Source organism: Drosophila ananassae, chromosome 3L (genome assembly GCF_017639315.1).
Source record: "Drosophila ananassae strain 14024-0371.13 chromosome 3L, ASM1763931v2, whole genome shotgun sequence".
Taxonomy (NCBI): domain Eukaryota; kingdom Metazoa; phylum Arthropoda; class Insecta; order Diptera; family Drosophilidae; genus Drosophila; species Drosophila ananassae.
The window spans coordinates 12,656,710-12,672,873 of NC_057929.1; the positions used below are offsets into that span (position 1 = coordinate 12,656,710).

The window sequence follows — 16,164 nt, forward strand, 5'->3', positions numbered from 1 at the left end:
CCGACTTTTGTTTTGGCGCTAAAAGGGCAAATCGGGCAAGATCCGCGAATATAACGTGTTTGCTGTTGTTGTTTGGGCCGCGCAGCCGTCACCCAGATTATCAGGAAACTGGAGGAACCAGTTTCGGCCCAATGTGGCATGCAACCTAAATATAGAATGCCCCAGCGCGCAAAAATCGCGGCGAAGCAGTTGTGCGAATTGGCCAGTCCCAGGTCCAGGTCCAGCCCAAGATATTGATGGATCCAATGTGCAATTACCTCACCGCTGCAAGAAAGTCTCGGCACCGCCTGGCATTTGTTTATGTTTGCTTTCGCTTACCCTACGGCGTGGTGTTTTCCTTGTGTGCTTATCTTATCAGCAAGTGCGGCACACGAGCGACACATATGCACACTTGCAGATACAGATACAGATACAGATACAGACACAGATACAGATACAGGGAGAGAGACTTGCACACCTTTCCGCGGACGCTTACCTGTTGATTGTTGCCCCGAGAGAGAAGGAGAGAAAGAGAGAGAGTGGCAGCGGTGCGAGTGTGTGGATGCCTCGGAGTATCTGTGAGACTCGCTCGCTCGCCAGCCGCGACTCCAAACACCCGAGATCCGAGCCCTCTCATTCACTCGAACGCAACGATCGCGCGCGGTTGTCTCGCCCACCGTCTTGCCCAACGTCTTATCCGACAAATTGAAAAAGTGTACACGGAACCCCAAAGAATTCAGTGCTCGAGAAACCGAATCCAACCCGAAAGATACCACTCCCAACAGCCGATTCCCATTTTCGCAGAGCAAGTCCAACAAGTGCGAGTGAAGTGTAAGTGTGTCTTGGTCTTGACCAGTTTCTGGCACTTTTCCTCCTGCCAAAGCCCAGTGGAAAGATCGGAGCCGGTTTCGAGACCCTTGTGATTCATCTGTGCAAAGCTTGACCGTTGACTCAGCGGCCCCGAAAGCCGATCGCCGACTAATATGCGTAATTAAGAGTAAAAGTGTTTTATGGACAAGAAGCAAGATGCTTGCGGCCGCCACTATCATCCACCACTCTTTGGGGCTGCCAGAACCCCACCGAAGATAGTCGCCGTTCGACAAGCTTTATGTCTAATAACTTAATGCCTCTGCTGCTGATCAGAATCGGCTGCCGAGGAACTGCCACCACATTCAGTTTTAACGGTTTGATTGAGTTGTACGCTGGGTTCTTTCACATTATTTTTATCAGCCCGAACATGATTTAATTAAAAAGCCGCTGGGCGCAGAGGACGGAATAGAGTTTATTGTTTGTTTACTTGTTTGCGCGCCCGCTGCCGCTGATTCGGAGTGATGTGGACACGCATAAAACATCCAAATATTTTGCTATATTATACATATTTATCCACACTGCCCGCTATGTTCTCGAACACTATTTTTTGTGGATTGTTTGCTTCGATTCAGTTCGTTTCGTTTCGCTGCTTGATTGCTCCCCAGCACCCGCATCAGCGCAGACTGGCGAAAAAATGTGTTTGTGTATTTAAGCAAGGAAGCCACCAGCCAACATACAACATATTAGTGTTTTACGGCTCGCTTTTCATGCAGCCAGAAATTGAATTAGTGGGGTTTTTTTAGCCAAGGAATTTTGGGGCGGCCTTCGCTCCGCGCTCTAGAGGAGGGTGGGGGCGACCCCGAACGAATGATTAATCGGTTGTGGGGCAGACTTCAACGAAACACGGCAGTGGACAGATACTCTCTTCCATGGAGTCATCACTGGACCAGGCGACGGCCAGACGGTGTAGCCCGTTCGCACCAAAAACCAGCCAGAGGCTAGGAGCACCTGGGCGCCACTTCAGAGTTTCAGTCTGGCATCTGAGCGATGGACTGAGGGGCCAACTGCATATTAGTCCTTCGATCGAATCAATTCAAATACATTCTGCCACCTTTCATCTCGCAATAGCATTAAACCTTATTATAGCCCCGAAACGCACCGTTCTGGGCCGTAAAAGCTTGCGAGCGAAAACAAATACAAACAATTAGCCAAATAACAAAATACATATCCCGGCCGAGAACAACAAAGCGGCCAGAGCCAGACAGACATTGGCAGCCGTGGACGTGGTCGTGGTCGCCGACGTCTGGCGTTTGTAGCTTTGGGCGCTGCGTCTGTATCTGTATCTTTGCAGCGAATCGGTTCGGAATCGAGAACCAACAATGTCTATATGGCCGTATGCTATACGGCGTATAGCCTCCTCTCGCACGGCCCAAAAGCAGCGGCTGCGACGCAGACGGGAGCGTCGACGGCGACGCTGGCGATGTGGTTGAAAAGATTTTTGTGTTCGAAAATCGGCACAAAATGCACATAAAATTTTTCGGTTTCGGTTTTTGCTTTAGTTGAGAGAAAATCGTCGCTTAGTAACGTCGCCCAAGAACTGAACTCTGGCAGTGCTCCACGATCGCCTCGAGTATACGAAACCGATCTGAACCCAATCCACATCCATCTAAATCGAAACTAAAACACCGAGTCCAAGTCCAACCGAGCCACCCGATCGGAATCAGGCGCTTACCGAGTCCTCGTCGTCCAAGAAATCAGCAAAGTGTGTACCACCCGTAGTATATATCAGCAGGTTATACAATAGCCTTACTTTTGCGCCGATCCTGCGGCAGATGAATCAGACCCGATACCGCCCCGCAGTCCGCTTATGTACAGTATGCAGTATCGAGTACAGTGTGGTGTGTCAGTGTAAGGTTAGCGGGGAGCAGAAGCCCTTACGAAACCAAAATCGGTGCCCGTTTGTATTCCGTTTGAATTGAAAAACAATTTTCTGGCGAGTGATCATTTTTTTGGATATTTATTGGAGACGTCGTATATATCATTTTTGGCTCGGCCGAGGAACAGATACTCGGCCAGCCAAGAGATACGTCGTAGATCTCTGGCTCGTTGAAATTGAATAAAATTTTATATAGTCAAAAGTCAAAAAGCGAAAAAAATGTAGAAACTTTTCAAGGTGAGATTATTTTTAGCGCTTCGAAATGGCTGCGCGCAGATTGGATTTGTTTCCGAAGATTCTCGCTCAGTCAGTCAGCGCTAGCCATTCGCCATCCGCTATCCGCCAGATACAATATCTGCCAGATACACAAATTGCGAAAGTGCGGCTGCGGATGTTGCTGCGGCCACCTCCTGCACCGCCTCCTGATTTCGGGTTTCTGGCTGGCGGGCTGGCGCCACAGTTTCTGAGACATATTGAAACATGCCCGAGATACATATCTCGCGGATACAGCGATAAAGCACAGCATATTAATGAAGCTAGCTCTCTAGGTCGTCGCGCAATGAAAATGGAAAAGCAGTGCCTTTCCCGATATTCGCACTGCTGCTCTTCGGTTTTCCTTTTCGCTTGATCTATTTTCGGCCAGGGGAGTGCCTCTCTTTCTCTTCCGCCTCTGCCATCGGTGTCCACGGGGTGCTCTCCGCTTGCATCTCCATTCGCCATTGAAGTACGTAGCCTGTGATGTAATTCCGTCGTGATCAAGACTTGTTGATTCTCCCCGGCCCCAGGTCCCAGGTTCCAGGGATGTTCTGGCCAGCAAGTTCATTAACCCCTCGCTCCCTCCAGTCCGCTGGATAGTGGCTTCTGGTGGGTCACCCTTTAATTATAGCGGGCGAGCCATCGGCACTTCGACACCCATGAATCAGCGTCCGATAAGATACTACCCACCGAGTTCTAAAAGCTGAATGGGCTAGTGGTCAGCCTGCTTATGAATGAACGACCTTTGTTTACTCTGGGAGTGCCAGGGCGGGATTAATCACCCGCCGATGGGAGTGAGTGGGAAACAAGCGGAAAGTAATAAGGAGATCTGACCATCAGAAGCCGTCTCTGGGGCGACAAGCAGATTAATGGGGCAAGTGCAGAAATAGTCGCGGTTCCTGCCCAGGCCGGGAATCGTAAATTAGGGCCGTCGCGGAAATGTAGCAGAGCTCATTAGAATGGCACTTCGCCTCCATCCTGGGCGTGCGTGACAATATTTTACGGCCCGACTCCACCGGCGGGGAGGGGGTGCTGGGGGCGGGGAGACATGCTCTAAAAACTGCAAACAGCTTGGCGAATATTTTAATTAGTGCTCTCGCAGAGGCAGCTTGCGCTCGCCTTCCGCAGCGCTCTCGCCAATCATTCCTCAGGAATGCAACCTTCGCGAACCGACATGGTGGATTGCACTTCCCCTCTGCTGAGTCGAGCACATTTCTTGATATTTAGCTCTTTGTTTCGAGCACTTTGGATGCACTCCGGGCTCGCATGTCATTCGAGGCAAGCGAAACAAGAGCCGAGAGACAACCCAAGAACGGTGCAGAGACCCGGGTCGGCATTGGGAGTGGGAGGGTCTGAACGCCATTTCAGAGAGATGACCTCATTTGGAGGATCTTGAATTCACGGACGGCCACCTAGCCACCCCCCCACGCGAGCCCGAACCCCCTGCTCGACTGCACCCTTCTAACAACCGAGTCATGCCACCGATGCCATCGAGACATTTCGCAGCCCTGACCTTAACATTCTTCCCAGCCCACTCGATTGGATCACTTTCCCCTGGCCAGCAGCTCGGTCCAACGGCACACTTTCGCAGAGAGCCGAGAAATCGCAACTGAAGGAGGAGAGTTACACAATGCGCGATTCGAGCGGCAATTTGCCTAAAAGTAATCACGTATCTGACGCCTCGCAATTACATAACCGCAATGCGTTCAAAATAAACGCCCACAGACGCAAAATCTTCCACGAAGAAGTGCAGACTGCCCTAGCCCCCGGTCCCTCGGTCCCCCGAGGCTGTGCCTCTGCTCTTTCTGCACCACAAACGTGACTGGCAAACAATTTTTGGTTTCATCGCCTCGGCAAAAGCCACAAAACCCATCGAGATATTGCGATTGAGTCGGCTCTGCCACTGCCACTGACTGCTACGGTGGGGAAACCCGCATCATCCCAGACCCCACTCCAGAGCGGGGCTTTGTTTATGGATTTAACGAACGGAAAATATTTATTTTTTGGCCATGCACGTTACCCGTTGAAACAAATTATAAAATTTCGAGCGGCGCGCGCTCATAAATCACAAAGCAAACAGCATCTACGTGCACCTCTTTTTGGGGGAGGCGGTGTCCCGGAGAATCGGGAATTAATTGCCAGAGTTATAATGGACGATTGGGCGATCGGGCGATTGGGAATCAAACGAAATTCCGCGTCGCAACCCAAAAGTTATTTCTCAGAAAAATAGATCAAAACCGAGAAGGCCGAGTGGCCTCCGAGGCGCCCACGGCCCTGCGCGATATTTTATTTAATATTTGAATTGGTATTTCGGGCCAAGTCTATTTCGATCGACAGCCCCTGCAGACGTCAATGCCAAAGTCACAAATATCAAAAAATCTGATTGTCGCTCGGCGCTTGCGAAAGCGAAAGTGAGGACGGACCGGCGGCGCAGGGCCTCGGGGCAGGGAATCAACGACCACCTCGCCACCTTAACCCCTGTGCACTGGCCAACCTTCCGGCGGGGATGCAGCTCCAATTACCATTAACACCCCGCCGAGTGGGCAGCAGGGAAGGGGCGGAAAGATGACACAGAGAAACAGCCGTGTGCGTCCGTCACCGAAATAGTTCTCCTCGGGAAAATATGTATTTTTAAGCTGCGCCAACGCCAAGAATTCGAATGTGACACTTGTCCCCGCCCGTTAAGACAAATTGTTTGCTGAGGAAGCCAGCAGTGCGATGCAAATGCTCGGCATTTAATTTAGCTTTTGATTAATTCATATCCAACAGATACTTGCCGGGAAAATGTTTTAACAAATTCATTCGACTGTTCCCGATGTTCTCACAATGTTCTTCGTTCCCCAGGAGCCGGGAGCTGGGAGCTGAGAGCTGGTAGTCGGGCACTTTGTCAGCCTTAATTGCAGCACTTTGTAAACTGTCACAGCCGGGCTAAGGACAGGCAGTTAAGGGCGGCCCTCGTGGCGCAACAAGTGCTCCTCGGCCTGGGTCTGGAGTGCCGAAACATTTTCGTCCGATTTCGATTTTGATGAAAAATTATAGCCGGGTCTGCCGACCTGTTTCCGTCTGCTGCCCGTCGTTGGGACTCACTTCCATTTTGTATTTTGCATTTTGCAATTGCATTCGGTTAATCGCATTTTGTTAAGCCATTAAAGCCCACCAATTATGCACAAAAGGTAATTACAAAGGAACAAAAAACGCACACAGCGAATAGTTTTCAATTAATTGCATTTTGTTCATTATTGTTAAATCAAATGGCACATGCATTCCCCGATAATCTCGTTGCCTGCATAATGAGGGGGTCGGCCCCCCCCGAAGTGGTATCTCGAGGCCCTCTTAGGCTTGGCACTACGGCCGCGCACTAGCGCCGTGATTTTGGAACGAGATTAAATTAAATTACCGCACTCGCGGCGGCAGATGGACGAGCCTATTAAACTGTCATTACAGGACAGTTGTTTTCTAAACTGGGCCAGGAGTGGGCCGCGATTGAGGCTTTGTTGCACGCACTTTGTGCGGCTAATTAAATAAATGCGCCGATAATTACGCTTTATTAGCTCAGAGCATCTAATGTGGCATTAACTATTCCAGTGACAGATTTAAAATTGCATTATTGCCTTTTTGCTGCCTTTTTTGCAGCAACGTTTAATTTATGGGATTTGGCTTTTGATTGTTTTCTATTAGATTTAATTACATTTTCCCCGCCTGAATAGAGATGTGGCCATCTTGCCGCTATCGAACAAAGCTTGTTTTTTTGGCACTGGAATCTAGCCACGGATGTGTGGCACCCGGCTTTAAAGCTGCCTCTATTTTTGACGCGGCTCAACAAATATTTGCCCTGCCACATGCCAGTGAGCACGGTTCCCTTGTTGATTTTCGCTCGAAATGCCTCCGATCGAACGCAATCGCCGTCGAATCGCATTCGAATTGCATCCAGCGCTGGCAACTATCTCTGATTAAAATTTGCATTCGCGCCCAGTTCTCATAGAAATATGCGCGAAATATTAATCAAATTTCGCGCGGTCCTAGCATCCAGCACAATTATGGCGACCGAGCACACGGCAGTCAAACTGCCGCATAAACTGCCCGCTCATTGCGGAGCGGGGAGCATGTGCTGTCAACAGATACATAAGCGAGCACATATGTACTGCGCCCAGCTGCAGAATCTACATATTTTATTTGTGGAAATTTATGCAATTACTGGCAAATATTTGAACTCGGCCAATCGGCAAAAAATGCTCGAAAACCCCGCTGCACACACTGTTGTAGGCGGAATTATGGAATAAAGCTGGCAGCGCCAGGGCGGAGGGACTACAATGTGGTAATGAACTTGTGGCACGCCTCCTCCTCTGCGCCCACCTGCTGTTCTGGTTGGCGCGCCTCGGCTTCAGTGTCTATGTATCTGTATCTGTATCTGTACCTGTATCTGCCTCTGCGTATCTCTGAGTGCTTCCATGGCTAGCGAAAAAAGTGCCACATTCAATGTCACTTGCACTCGCCCCGCCGGCCGCTCTCCCCACTTTCCCCACTCTCTCCGCTCTTGAAAAGCGAGGAACACAATCGCAAAAGAAACTGCAAGAATGCATGCAAAGTGTCACTTTTGTCAGCTTTTCTGCTTGCCCCCGCCTCTGCCTCAGCCTCTACTATTCTGCGCCTAGTGCAGAAATATTAAAAATATCGCGCAGCACACACGCAGCACAAAAAGAAAACTCTCCGCTGTTGTTTTTCCCCGGCACAGTTTTCCTTTTTCCACCCCAGCCCCCAGCCCCTCGCTTTTCACTTTATTATTTTTCCGCTTTTTCAAATACTCAAGTGTTTTGATGCACTGACAGTTGCAGACGTGTGCCGGTGTGAGCGAAACTTTTTCAGCTTTCAGCTCTCAGCTCCCAGCTCCCGGCTCCCGGCTCCCGGCTCCCGGCTCTCAGCGCTTGGTGGCGCCGCCCGGCGAAAAAGTGGGGAGGAGGAAAAACACCGAGTCGTCGCGCCGTCGAGTTACGCCCATTTAGCACGCGCATTGCATTAGACAGCCTGGAAACTGAAAGCTGAAGGCTGAAGAGCAACAGCGTCGTCAACAGGCGGCCCTAAAGGGGAGGGAGTGGGCGTGGGAGTGGGGGTGGTGGGAAACGTGTCCTGTTAGCCGCAAGCACGAGCGCACACATGACGTCGCGTCACATTGCATCAGGCAGGAGGGCCGCCTCCACATACCCTGTAATGCCTCACATCTCGGCTTGGTGGCCGGCTAAGCCCCAATCTTCGCAAGATCCATTCCCACATTCTCGCATTCACATTCAACGGTATTCGGAAATCACTCGCCCCGGGCAGAATTTCTACGACCTCCCCCAGCCCCCCCCCCCCCCCCCCCCCCCCCCTCCATCAGCAGTTGCCAAAGTTTAGTTTCGGCCAGGCCAACAAAAGCGCGTCGAGCTCGAAAAAACGGGCCACAAGAAGAAACTGAAGAGCGAGCCGAAAAAAATAAACGAGCAAAAAGCGTTGAGCAGTTTGAAGTGTACGTGAAATTTGCATAAATGCGAAATCAACGCGTTCACTACTTGGCGCTGGGTCCTCTGCTGCCGTGCTCCTGCCCTGCCCCACCGGTCCCTGGAGGACTGCGAGCACTTTGCCACACATATGGACGTTGTTGCCGCCTGCTGCCGTGCGGCATTTGCATGGCTTGTTACTCCCCGACAGCCGTCTGCCTCCGTCCTGCCACTCCTGATTCCCGACTTCTGGCAGTTAGTGGGTGAATATGTCGTCGCTCCAGCTCCCAGCTCCCAGACTCCGGTTCGGGCTTGGCTTCACTTTTGTTTGGCCCAAAGAGCCAGCAGCCAGCAGCCAGAGCTCCAACCGCATCTCTGAAGTAGTTTTGGCCCAACTTCTTGGGACCCGGCCACTTGACAGCGGCAGCAAGGAGGCCTGGAGGAGCAGCCCGACCACAGCCAGGCAGCAAAATGGTGAAATGGAAGCGGAGGAGCTGCTGTAGCCGCCCCACTCGAGTGGCTTTTAATGAGCTGTTCCCTTGTGGAGTTTATTAGTGTGTTGAAATGGCCGGCTGGCGATGCAATTCCGATGTTCCCAGCACACTGTTTGTCTAATACCCGATTTGTTTAGAGTTTTGGAGAGACGGCAGCCGTAATTAGTTGGCTCATTACGGAGTGAAGCTGTTCCATTCGGTAAACAGATATTCCAGAGTAAACACCACCACCTGTTTCCATGTCTGGGGGGTGTGCTATTGGTACTATAGGTTCCAGCCAGCCCGAGAGTGCTGCCAAGCAGCGTGCGAAATGGCCAAATCGAATTGTCGACCCCAAAAGCCACTAGCTACTAGCCACTAGCAACATGACATCATCCGTGGCAAGCACCACCATCATCGACTCAGACTCTTTCAGCTTCAGTTGGGTTTCAGTTTCGAGGCAGCCTCTGTTGTGTTTTTTACCATCTTTGTCTGCTTTCCACACTCTCTCCGCCGATCTGCCACCATTCTGGCGGCACCCGACTGCTAATGACTGTGTGGCGTCCAAAATCAATTTGATTCCCCCGGTAATGGCAGCTCATGAGCGGCCCGCGATTTCCATAATGGACTAGTATTGGCATCGACTGGCAATCGGCTTACAAATTATTCCCCCCAAGAACCTTATTCAATTTCCACGGTTTTCAGTTTTTGCATCGAAACGGCCGGCCACGCCCTCAAATCCCCGCCCCACAGGCGCTGCCAATAAATCTTCCGAATTACCGCATGCAAATTGATTTGTTGCCCTCGCTGTGAATCAAATGGGAGCTGCAGGAGCAGGCCGGGAGGGGCTCCTCCCTCCACACGGTCACATAAATAAATTGTAATTTGCCAATTGTGTGTAAAAGTTATTAGCGATAACTCGTTTTTCGGCCTGCACGGCTCCACTGCCCGGGTAGCCTTTGGGGCACGGCCCCTCAACTGTACCCGGAAACGGGCTACGCAGCTACGTGTCGCCTCCCTGGCCCCACCCCCCCTTGGGCCACTGGCTTAGTGGCATTTGGTTATTAGTCATAAAGCTGCAGTGGGACTGGCAGCTGGACAACTTTGTTAATGATACATGGTTGGCCAAGTTTGGATTTGTTGTCGTTGTTTGTTGTAGTGGTGCCTGTGCGGCGTCAAGTTGATAAGTTGCCGGAGCAAGTTGTGTTTGAGGATCAAATAATTTGTTTACAAATTGCTTGCATATGGAAAGTTTGCGCCGCCGCTCGCCCACGGCCTTCAAGTCTGAGGAGCGAGCTGGGAAAAGTGGGTCAGGCCCGCAGGGGGGATACGTATTCAAACGGCTCCTCTGGAGCGCAAGGAGGCTTGTCCTGGAACAGAGTTCCCCATTTTTTCTGTGGACAATGTCGGATGGAAGAGAGCTATGGAAAGATAGATACTTTGGCCTATCAACAGGGCACTTTCTGTGTCAGATCAGGAGCATCCTCGCCGGATGCAAGAGCATCCAATCCAGTAATTAGCCACGGCCCTTCACTCCTCCTCCTTCAGGCCCTAAGCACTCCTCCTCCTCCTCCGCGGGGGAAAAGCGTTCGCGGTTGCACTTCCGTGTTGTTGCGCATTTCACCTTTCAGTCTGGCACTTTGGATCCGTGGAGTTGCCACCAACACATCCTCCAACACTAGTCGGCATTTATTTAATATTTTAATTAAATTATTCCCGTGCATGTGCAGTCGTCGTCGGTTGGCCGGGCGTCTAATGGGCCAACTTCCTGGCGTACAAAGTATTTACATGCAAATGCCGCCAACGTGTTACGGGCCAGCCCGTGGAAGGAGGCAGGAGGCGGGGATCGAGCCCGAAACCTGAATCCTGCAACCTGGACTCGAGATGGAGCCATTACCACCCGCACTTAACGTTAATTAAACTGCTGTGTGTGCTAAAATGTCTCTTTTCCATATGGGTGTGCATGTGAGTGGGACTGGCACGGGGCCTGGCCCACTGGCAGCAGCTCCCTGATTTTCCCAGCTCCACAGCTGCTGTCGTTTTAATAGCTTAATGTAGTTACTTCCACTTTGAGTGTCTTCCATCCAGCACACTTACAGCGAGCAGGGGCAGAACACGGAGCAAATGTGTCTTTGCTAATAAAAAACACAACACTCAGCAAAATTGTTATGCAGCAAACTAAATCAACAGACAACCGAGTCCACCGCCCACTCTCCGCTCGGCTCCACCCTTTCTCCGCTCCCGCCCCTCCCACGCACGTACAAATTACAAAGCCATTCCCGGAAAAAACTACGACAGGACCCAGGGACGGACAGCAACAGGGGCCGGGGCGGGGACTGGGGCCGGAGCTGGGGACAAAAGGAAAGACGGGAACCCGTGTAAGCCACACTTACAACACGGCTCCATCTGCCGTTCGGGGTGCGCTTACTTACAGCACTCAGTGCGGCCGGGCCCCAGTGTGGGGGTCCTTCGCAGTCCTACTCCGGCAGCCGGGATGCACTCCTCCCGCTCTGTGGGATGGGGTGTGGGGTTCTGTGTGTGCAAAAAAAGGCTATATCTAACAAAGTTTAACTCGTTTTATGTCCAGCACCCTGGAAAGCAGTGACGCACTGGGTGTTCCAGTTAGGAAGTCATCGATTGAAGTTTCCAGAAGCGAGATACTTAGTCGCTGACTGTTCCACCTTCAGAGTTCTCCGTGACACACCTATTATTCACATTCTGAAGTAGCCAGGCCTGACGAATGCAGTTGAAGGGAAACCAGAACGTGATTGTGGCTCTGTTCCCTGACATGTTCCTTCCGTCCGAGTGTGAGACTTCGTATCGGGAGTGCCATGAACCCATCGATTGGGTATCCCCTAGTCGAGCACGGCCCGGGCCTCCTGCGTGGCTGCCTGCTGCAGTCAGTCAGCCGAATATGTTGGCTCAGTTTGGCACACAAAACGACGCAGCAGCTTTTCTGCATGCAGCTGCAACTGGCAACTGGCAACGGGCAACTGGCTGCGTTGGGGGATGTGTGGTGGCAGGAGCCGTTCAACTGCTGGCAGGATTAGCCTGGACATGCCTGAATAATGTCTTTATTAGTGGCCGAAAAGAGCAATCTCGCCACGTATGTTTCTCCTCTGTCTGGTGTTTTTCTGGCGCTCTGTTTGTCGTCGGGTGTCGGGAGTCCGGGTTTTGATTTCATTAATTAGCCGCGTACGTGATATCAAGTATACGCCATGTTATTGTCATTATTACTAACGCACCGCCCTCCGCTCTGCTCTGATTCCTTACAGTCCGCGCTAGAAGAAATGGCCCAACCACAGCTGCTGCAAATCAAATTGTCACGTTTCGATGCCCAGCCCTGGGGCTTCCGTCTGCAGGGGGGCGTGGACTTCGCCCAGCCCCTGCTGGTGCAAAAGGTAAGTGCCTCCAATAGCCAGTAGCCAACACCCCAGACCCTTTTCCGATAAACGCTGGGCGATGGCCCATGCCTCTACTGACAAATGGAACTTGTGTGTTCGGAGACACCACTTGTGTGTTCCGGCACATCTGAATTCGAGTACGGCCGTGGAAGCCTTTGAAAAGCGAACAAAAAGTGAATATTATTTGTCAGTTAATTTATTTATGTGTTTAAGTGCTCGCCCGCTTTTGTTTGTTTGATAAAAATAAATCTGTGGATATAAGTTTCACTTTTTGTGGTCGCTTTCGTGCGATTTTTGCGCACGTTACCCAAAACAAATAAAACTGAATTTTTCCCAATTTTCAACAAATATTCTCTGGCCATATTAAAGCGGCAGACATACGCACGGATATATGTAACCCCCGCAAATAGACAGACACAGACACGGACGGACAGACGGACGGACGGACGGAAAACCCAACTAAAATTTGTTAAACATTCATAACAGATCTCGAAACATTTTACATTTGCGGCGACACGCAACAACAAATTTTGCTAAATCATTTTGACAACTTTATGAGCGCTTGCGGCGCACTATACTATATCGGAGTGCCGCGCGGTTTAATATCGACGTGCAATGGGAATTTTAAACCATTGCCCTAACTTATTAATTGCCGTTTAATGGCTGCAGTTTGCACTTAGCAGGCAAGACTGCGCAGACTGCGAGTGGGAGATGGTGCACACTCTGCTATCTAATCTAGTGGCACGGAAACAGGGACAAACAGTCCAGATAAATTTAGGCATGAGTTGATGCTGATACTAAACAGAGTTAATCACACTCTGTGCGAAAAACACTCTCTCTCGGTTAAAACGGAGTGAATCATGCCTGCCGAGAGCCTGATCGCGTCGAGGCCTCTGGGAAACAACTTTATGACTCAAAGGCAGCGCGATAAGGATGCCGCACCAAAGTCTAGAGAGACAGAAGTCAAAGTCAAGAGTAGGTCTATTGTACCCGTCATAAAGGCAGCTGGCTGCTATTGGATTATTGGGGTACTGTGGGTGATATGGGGCCAGAACAAGCCCGCAATAAGTCCAATTATTGATTCGAGGTGGGTAATAGCTGCTGTGGCCCCGTGTCTGCCCTGAAAATAATCTGTAAATATTTTGGCTCGTTCGGAACAACACAAGCGCTTTGGGAGCTCTTTGCTCTGTTTGTGTTTGGCTTCGAGGGGGCGTGGTCAGCGCTAAATGCGCAATTTCTATTTAAACAGCTGTGGATTTGTGTCAATGTCTCTTTTCCGAGCTGCAGCGGGCTATTTAAAACACGAAATTAAATAAGAACGAACAACAACGGAGTGCGGATTACTGCGGGAGCGAGCTGCTTCGACTCTAACCCAAGCACTTCTGCCAATTAGCAGCCTCCCGCCGCCCACAGTGATGGCCAAAAGCGCCGCTTCGGCAGCAAATGGGTCTGAAAAATTGGCCGAACTGATTCGTTTGAAATTTATGCGAGAGTCACAGAGCATACATAACGCAATTCGCGCAATTTGAAATGGAAATATTTGCGGATTACACACTGCGGACGGGAAACAATCCCAATCGCTGTCTGTTATCTAGTCGAGTCCCCGCATTTTTTCCGCTCATAAATCTGGGCGGAATGCACACTCATCCACTGCCTTTTGCCTTCCAAACACTTCAAGCTCAATTGAATTTCGAATGGCGCTCCTAAAACACTCCTCCTCCGCAGGATGCTGCGTAAAACTTATTTTATAATGAGGCACACGGAGAGAAAAGCTTGCATGCTGGGAAAGGGAAAGACAATTGATCTTGGGTTGATCAATAATACAATAAACGTGGAATTATGAAATGGTTTCCATGGAACCGAAACGAAAATTTATTCATATATTTTACTCGCCACCCATTTTGCCCCGTGCACCGCAACTGAGCTCCTTGGTTTCCAGGACACAAGCCCTGCTCCTGTGCAGCGGTACTGAGCCCAACGAACTCGACTGAACTCCGCCACTCTGCCCAACTGAGCACTTGCCACTCAAGGACTCTTCTACCTTGACAACAAATCATCATCCAGTCATCGCCAGCATCCAATCATGCCAGCTCCTTGGCTCCCGAGCCACTGCCACTCAAATTGGTGTCCTTTAAATGCTGGTCCCATCAAGATGCGACACATGGACCGAGACAGGACGAGACGGGAATAAATCCCCGCTCTCATTAAATAACAAAAACTCGAAACCCGAGGCATAAAAATAAGCTACTGAGCCGCTTAAATCGGATTAATTTATGATTTCTCCCTGGCAGCTCAGTCTTCGAGGCCAGACCGCCAGAATGGAGTCTTGTCCTGTTGCTTCCGTTGTTGTCCTGTGTCCTGTATGTCCTGTGTGTTATAAGCTTTGTGCCCACGGATTTTCACCCACTCATCCGGCAGCACACACACAGCAGCCACGTTTATATTTCATTATCAAGTGCGGGGTTCGCTTTTGACCATAAAAAGCATCACACAAAAGGCGAAAGTCAAATAAAAGCGAAAGCCAAGCTCTGCACAAATAATGGACCAAATAAGTAATACAAGAGCACAAATTCGGCTTACAAATTTCTGGCTTTTGGTCGGAAGTAAAAAATGCAATAAAAAACCATTGGAAGTCTATCTTCGGAAGCGGCGAACCTTGAATACCCTTGCAGATTCCGAAGTGCCATTGTGCTGTGCACATTCTCGTCAACATTTGTATGATGCATATTGGGAGAGAATCGGCCTACAAGTCGATCAAGGTGCTCTGCTCCATCATCGGGTAGAAATTAGCCAAGTTAGAGTCATCCCAAGGGACCGAATGGGGAAACATAGGGTTTTAGAAGGGGTAGCCCCACAGAAAGTAGGAAGAAAAGGGATCAAAAATTTCGTTTGAGGGTTTTGATGCAGAGTGACGCAGAATCGTCCCACAAATCGATCAAGGTATTCCCCGCAACGATCCGGTGGAAACTGGCCAAGTTAGAGTCATCCCAAGGGACCGAATGGGGAAACATAGGGTTTTAGAAGGGGTAGCCCCACAGAAAGTAGGAAGAAAAGGGATCAAAAATTTCGTTTGTAGGTCTTGATGCAGAATCGTCCTACAAATCGATCAAGGTATTCCCCGCAAGGATCCGGAGGAAATTGACCAAGTTAGAGTCATCCCAAGGGGCCAAAGGGGGAAACATAGGGTTTTAGAAGGGGTAGTCCCACAGAAAATAGGAAGAATGGGATAAAAAATTTCGTTTGTAGGTTTTGATGCAGATTGACGCAGAATCGAACTACAAATCGATCAAGGTATTCCCCGCAAGTATCCGGTGGAAAATGGCCAAGTTAGAGTCATCCCAAGGGACCGAATGGGGAAACATAGGGTTTTAGAAGGGGTAGCCCCACAGAAAGTAGGAAGAAAAGGGATCAAAAATTTCGTTTGAGTGTTTTGATGCAGAGTGACGCAGAATCGTCCCACAAATCGATCAAGGTATTCCCCGCAACGATCCGGTGGAAACTGGCCAAGTTAGAGTCATCCCAAGGGGCCGAATGGGGAAACATAGGGTTTTAGAAGGGGTAGCCCCACAGAAAGTAGGAAGAAAAGGGATCAAAAATTTCGTTTGTAGGTCTTGATGCAGATTGATGCAGAATCGTCCTACAAATCGATCAAGGTATTCCCCGCAAGTATCCGGTGGAAATTGGCCAAGTTAGAGTCATCCCAAGGGACCGAATGGGGAAACATAGGGTTTTAGAAGGGGTAGCCCCACAGAAAGCAGGAAGAAAAGGGATCAAAAATTTCGTTTGAGGGTTTTGATGCAGAGTGACGCAGAATCGTCCCACAAATCGATCAAGGT

General features: G+C 50.2%; 2 protein-coding genes across 27 annotated transcripts in view; one reads left to right on the plus strand and one right to left on the minus strand.

The window, feature by feature from the left end:
- The window catches only part of LOC6494363 (uncharacterized protein DDB_G0283357-like), a 28,325-nt gene that overhangs the window by 5,568 nt on the left and 6,593 nt on the right, over positions 1-16,164 (minus strand). The gene's annotated exons all lie outside the window — the stretch shown is intronic.
- LOC6496214 (PDZ and LIM domain protein Zasp) overlaps positions 614-16,164 on the plus strand; it is a 52,240-nt gene continuing 36,689 nt past the window's right edge. For 11 of the 26 annotated variants that reach the window (XM_044715289.1, XM_032450786.2, XM_032450780.2 and 8 more), the window contains exons 1-2: positions 2,328-2,551; positions 12,200-12,325. In XM_044715289.1, coding sequence (XP_044571224.1) covers positions 12,215-12,325 — 111 coding nt within the window. In that variant the 5' untranslated portion in view covers positions 2,328-2,551; positions 12,200-12,214. Of the gene's footprint in view, positions 811-2,327; positions 2,552-12,199; positions 12,326-16,164 lie in introns of those variants that run through there. The other 15 variants (XM_032450788.2, XM_032450784.2, XM_032450787.2 and 12 more) reach the window with 4 other exon arrangements.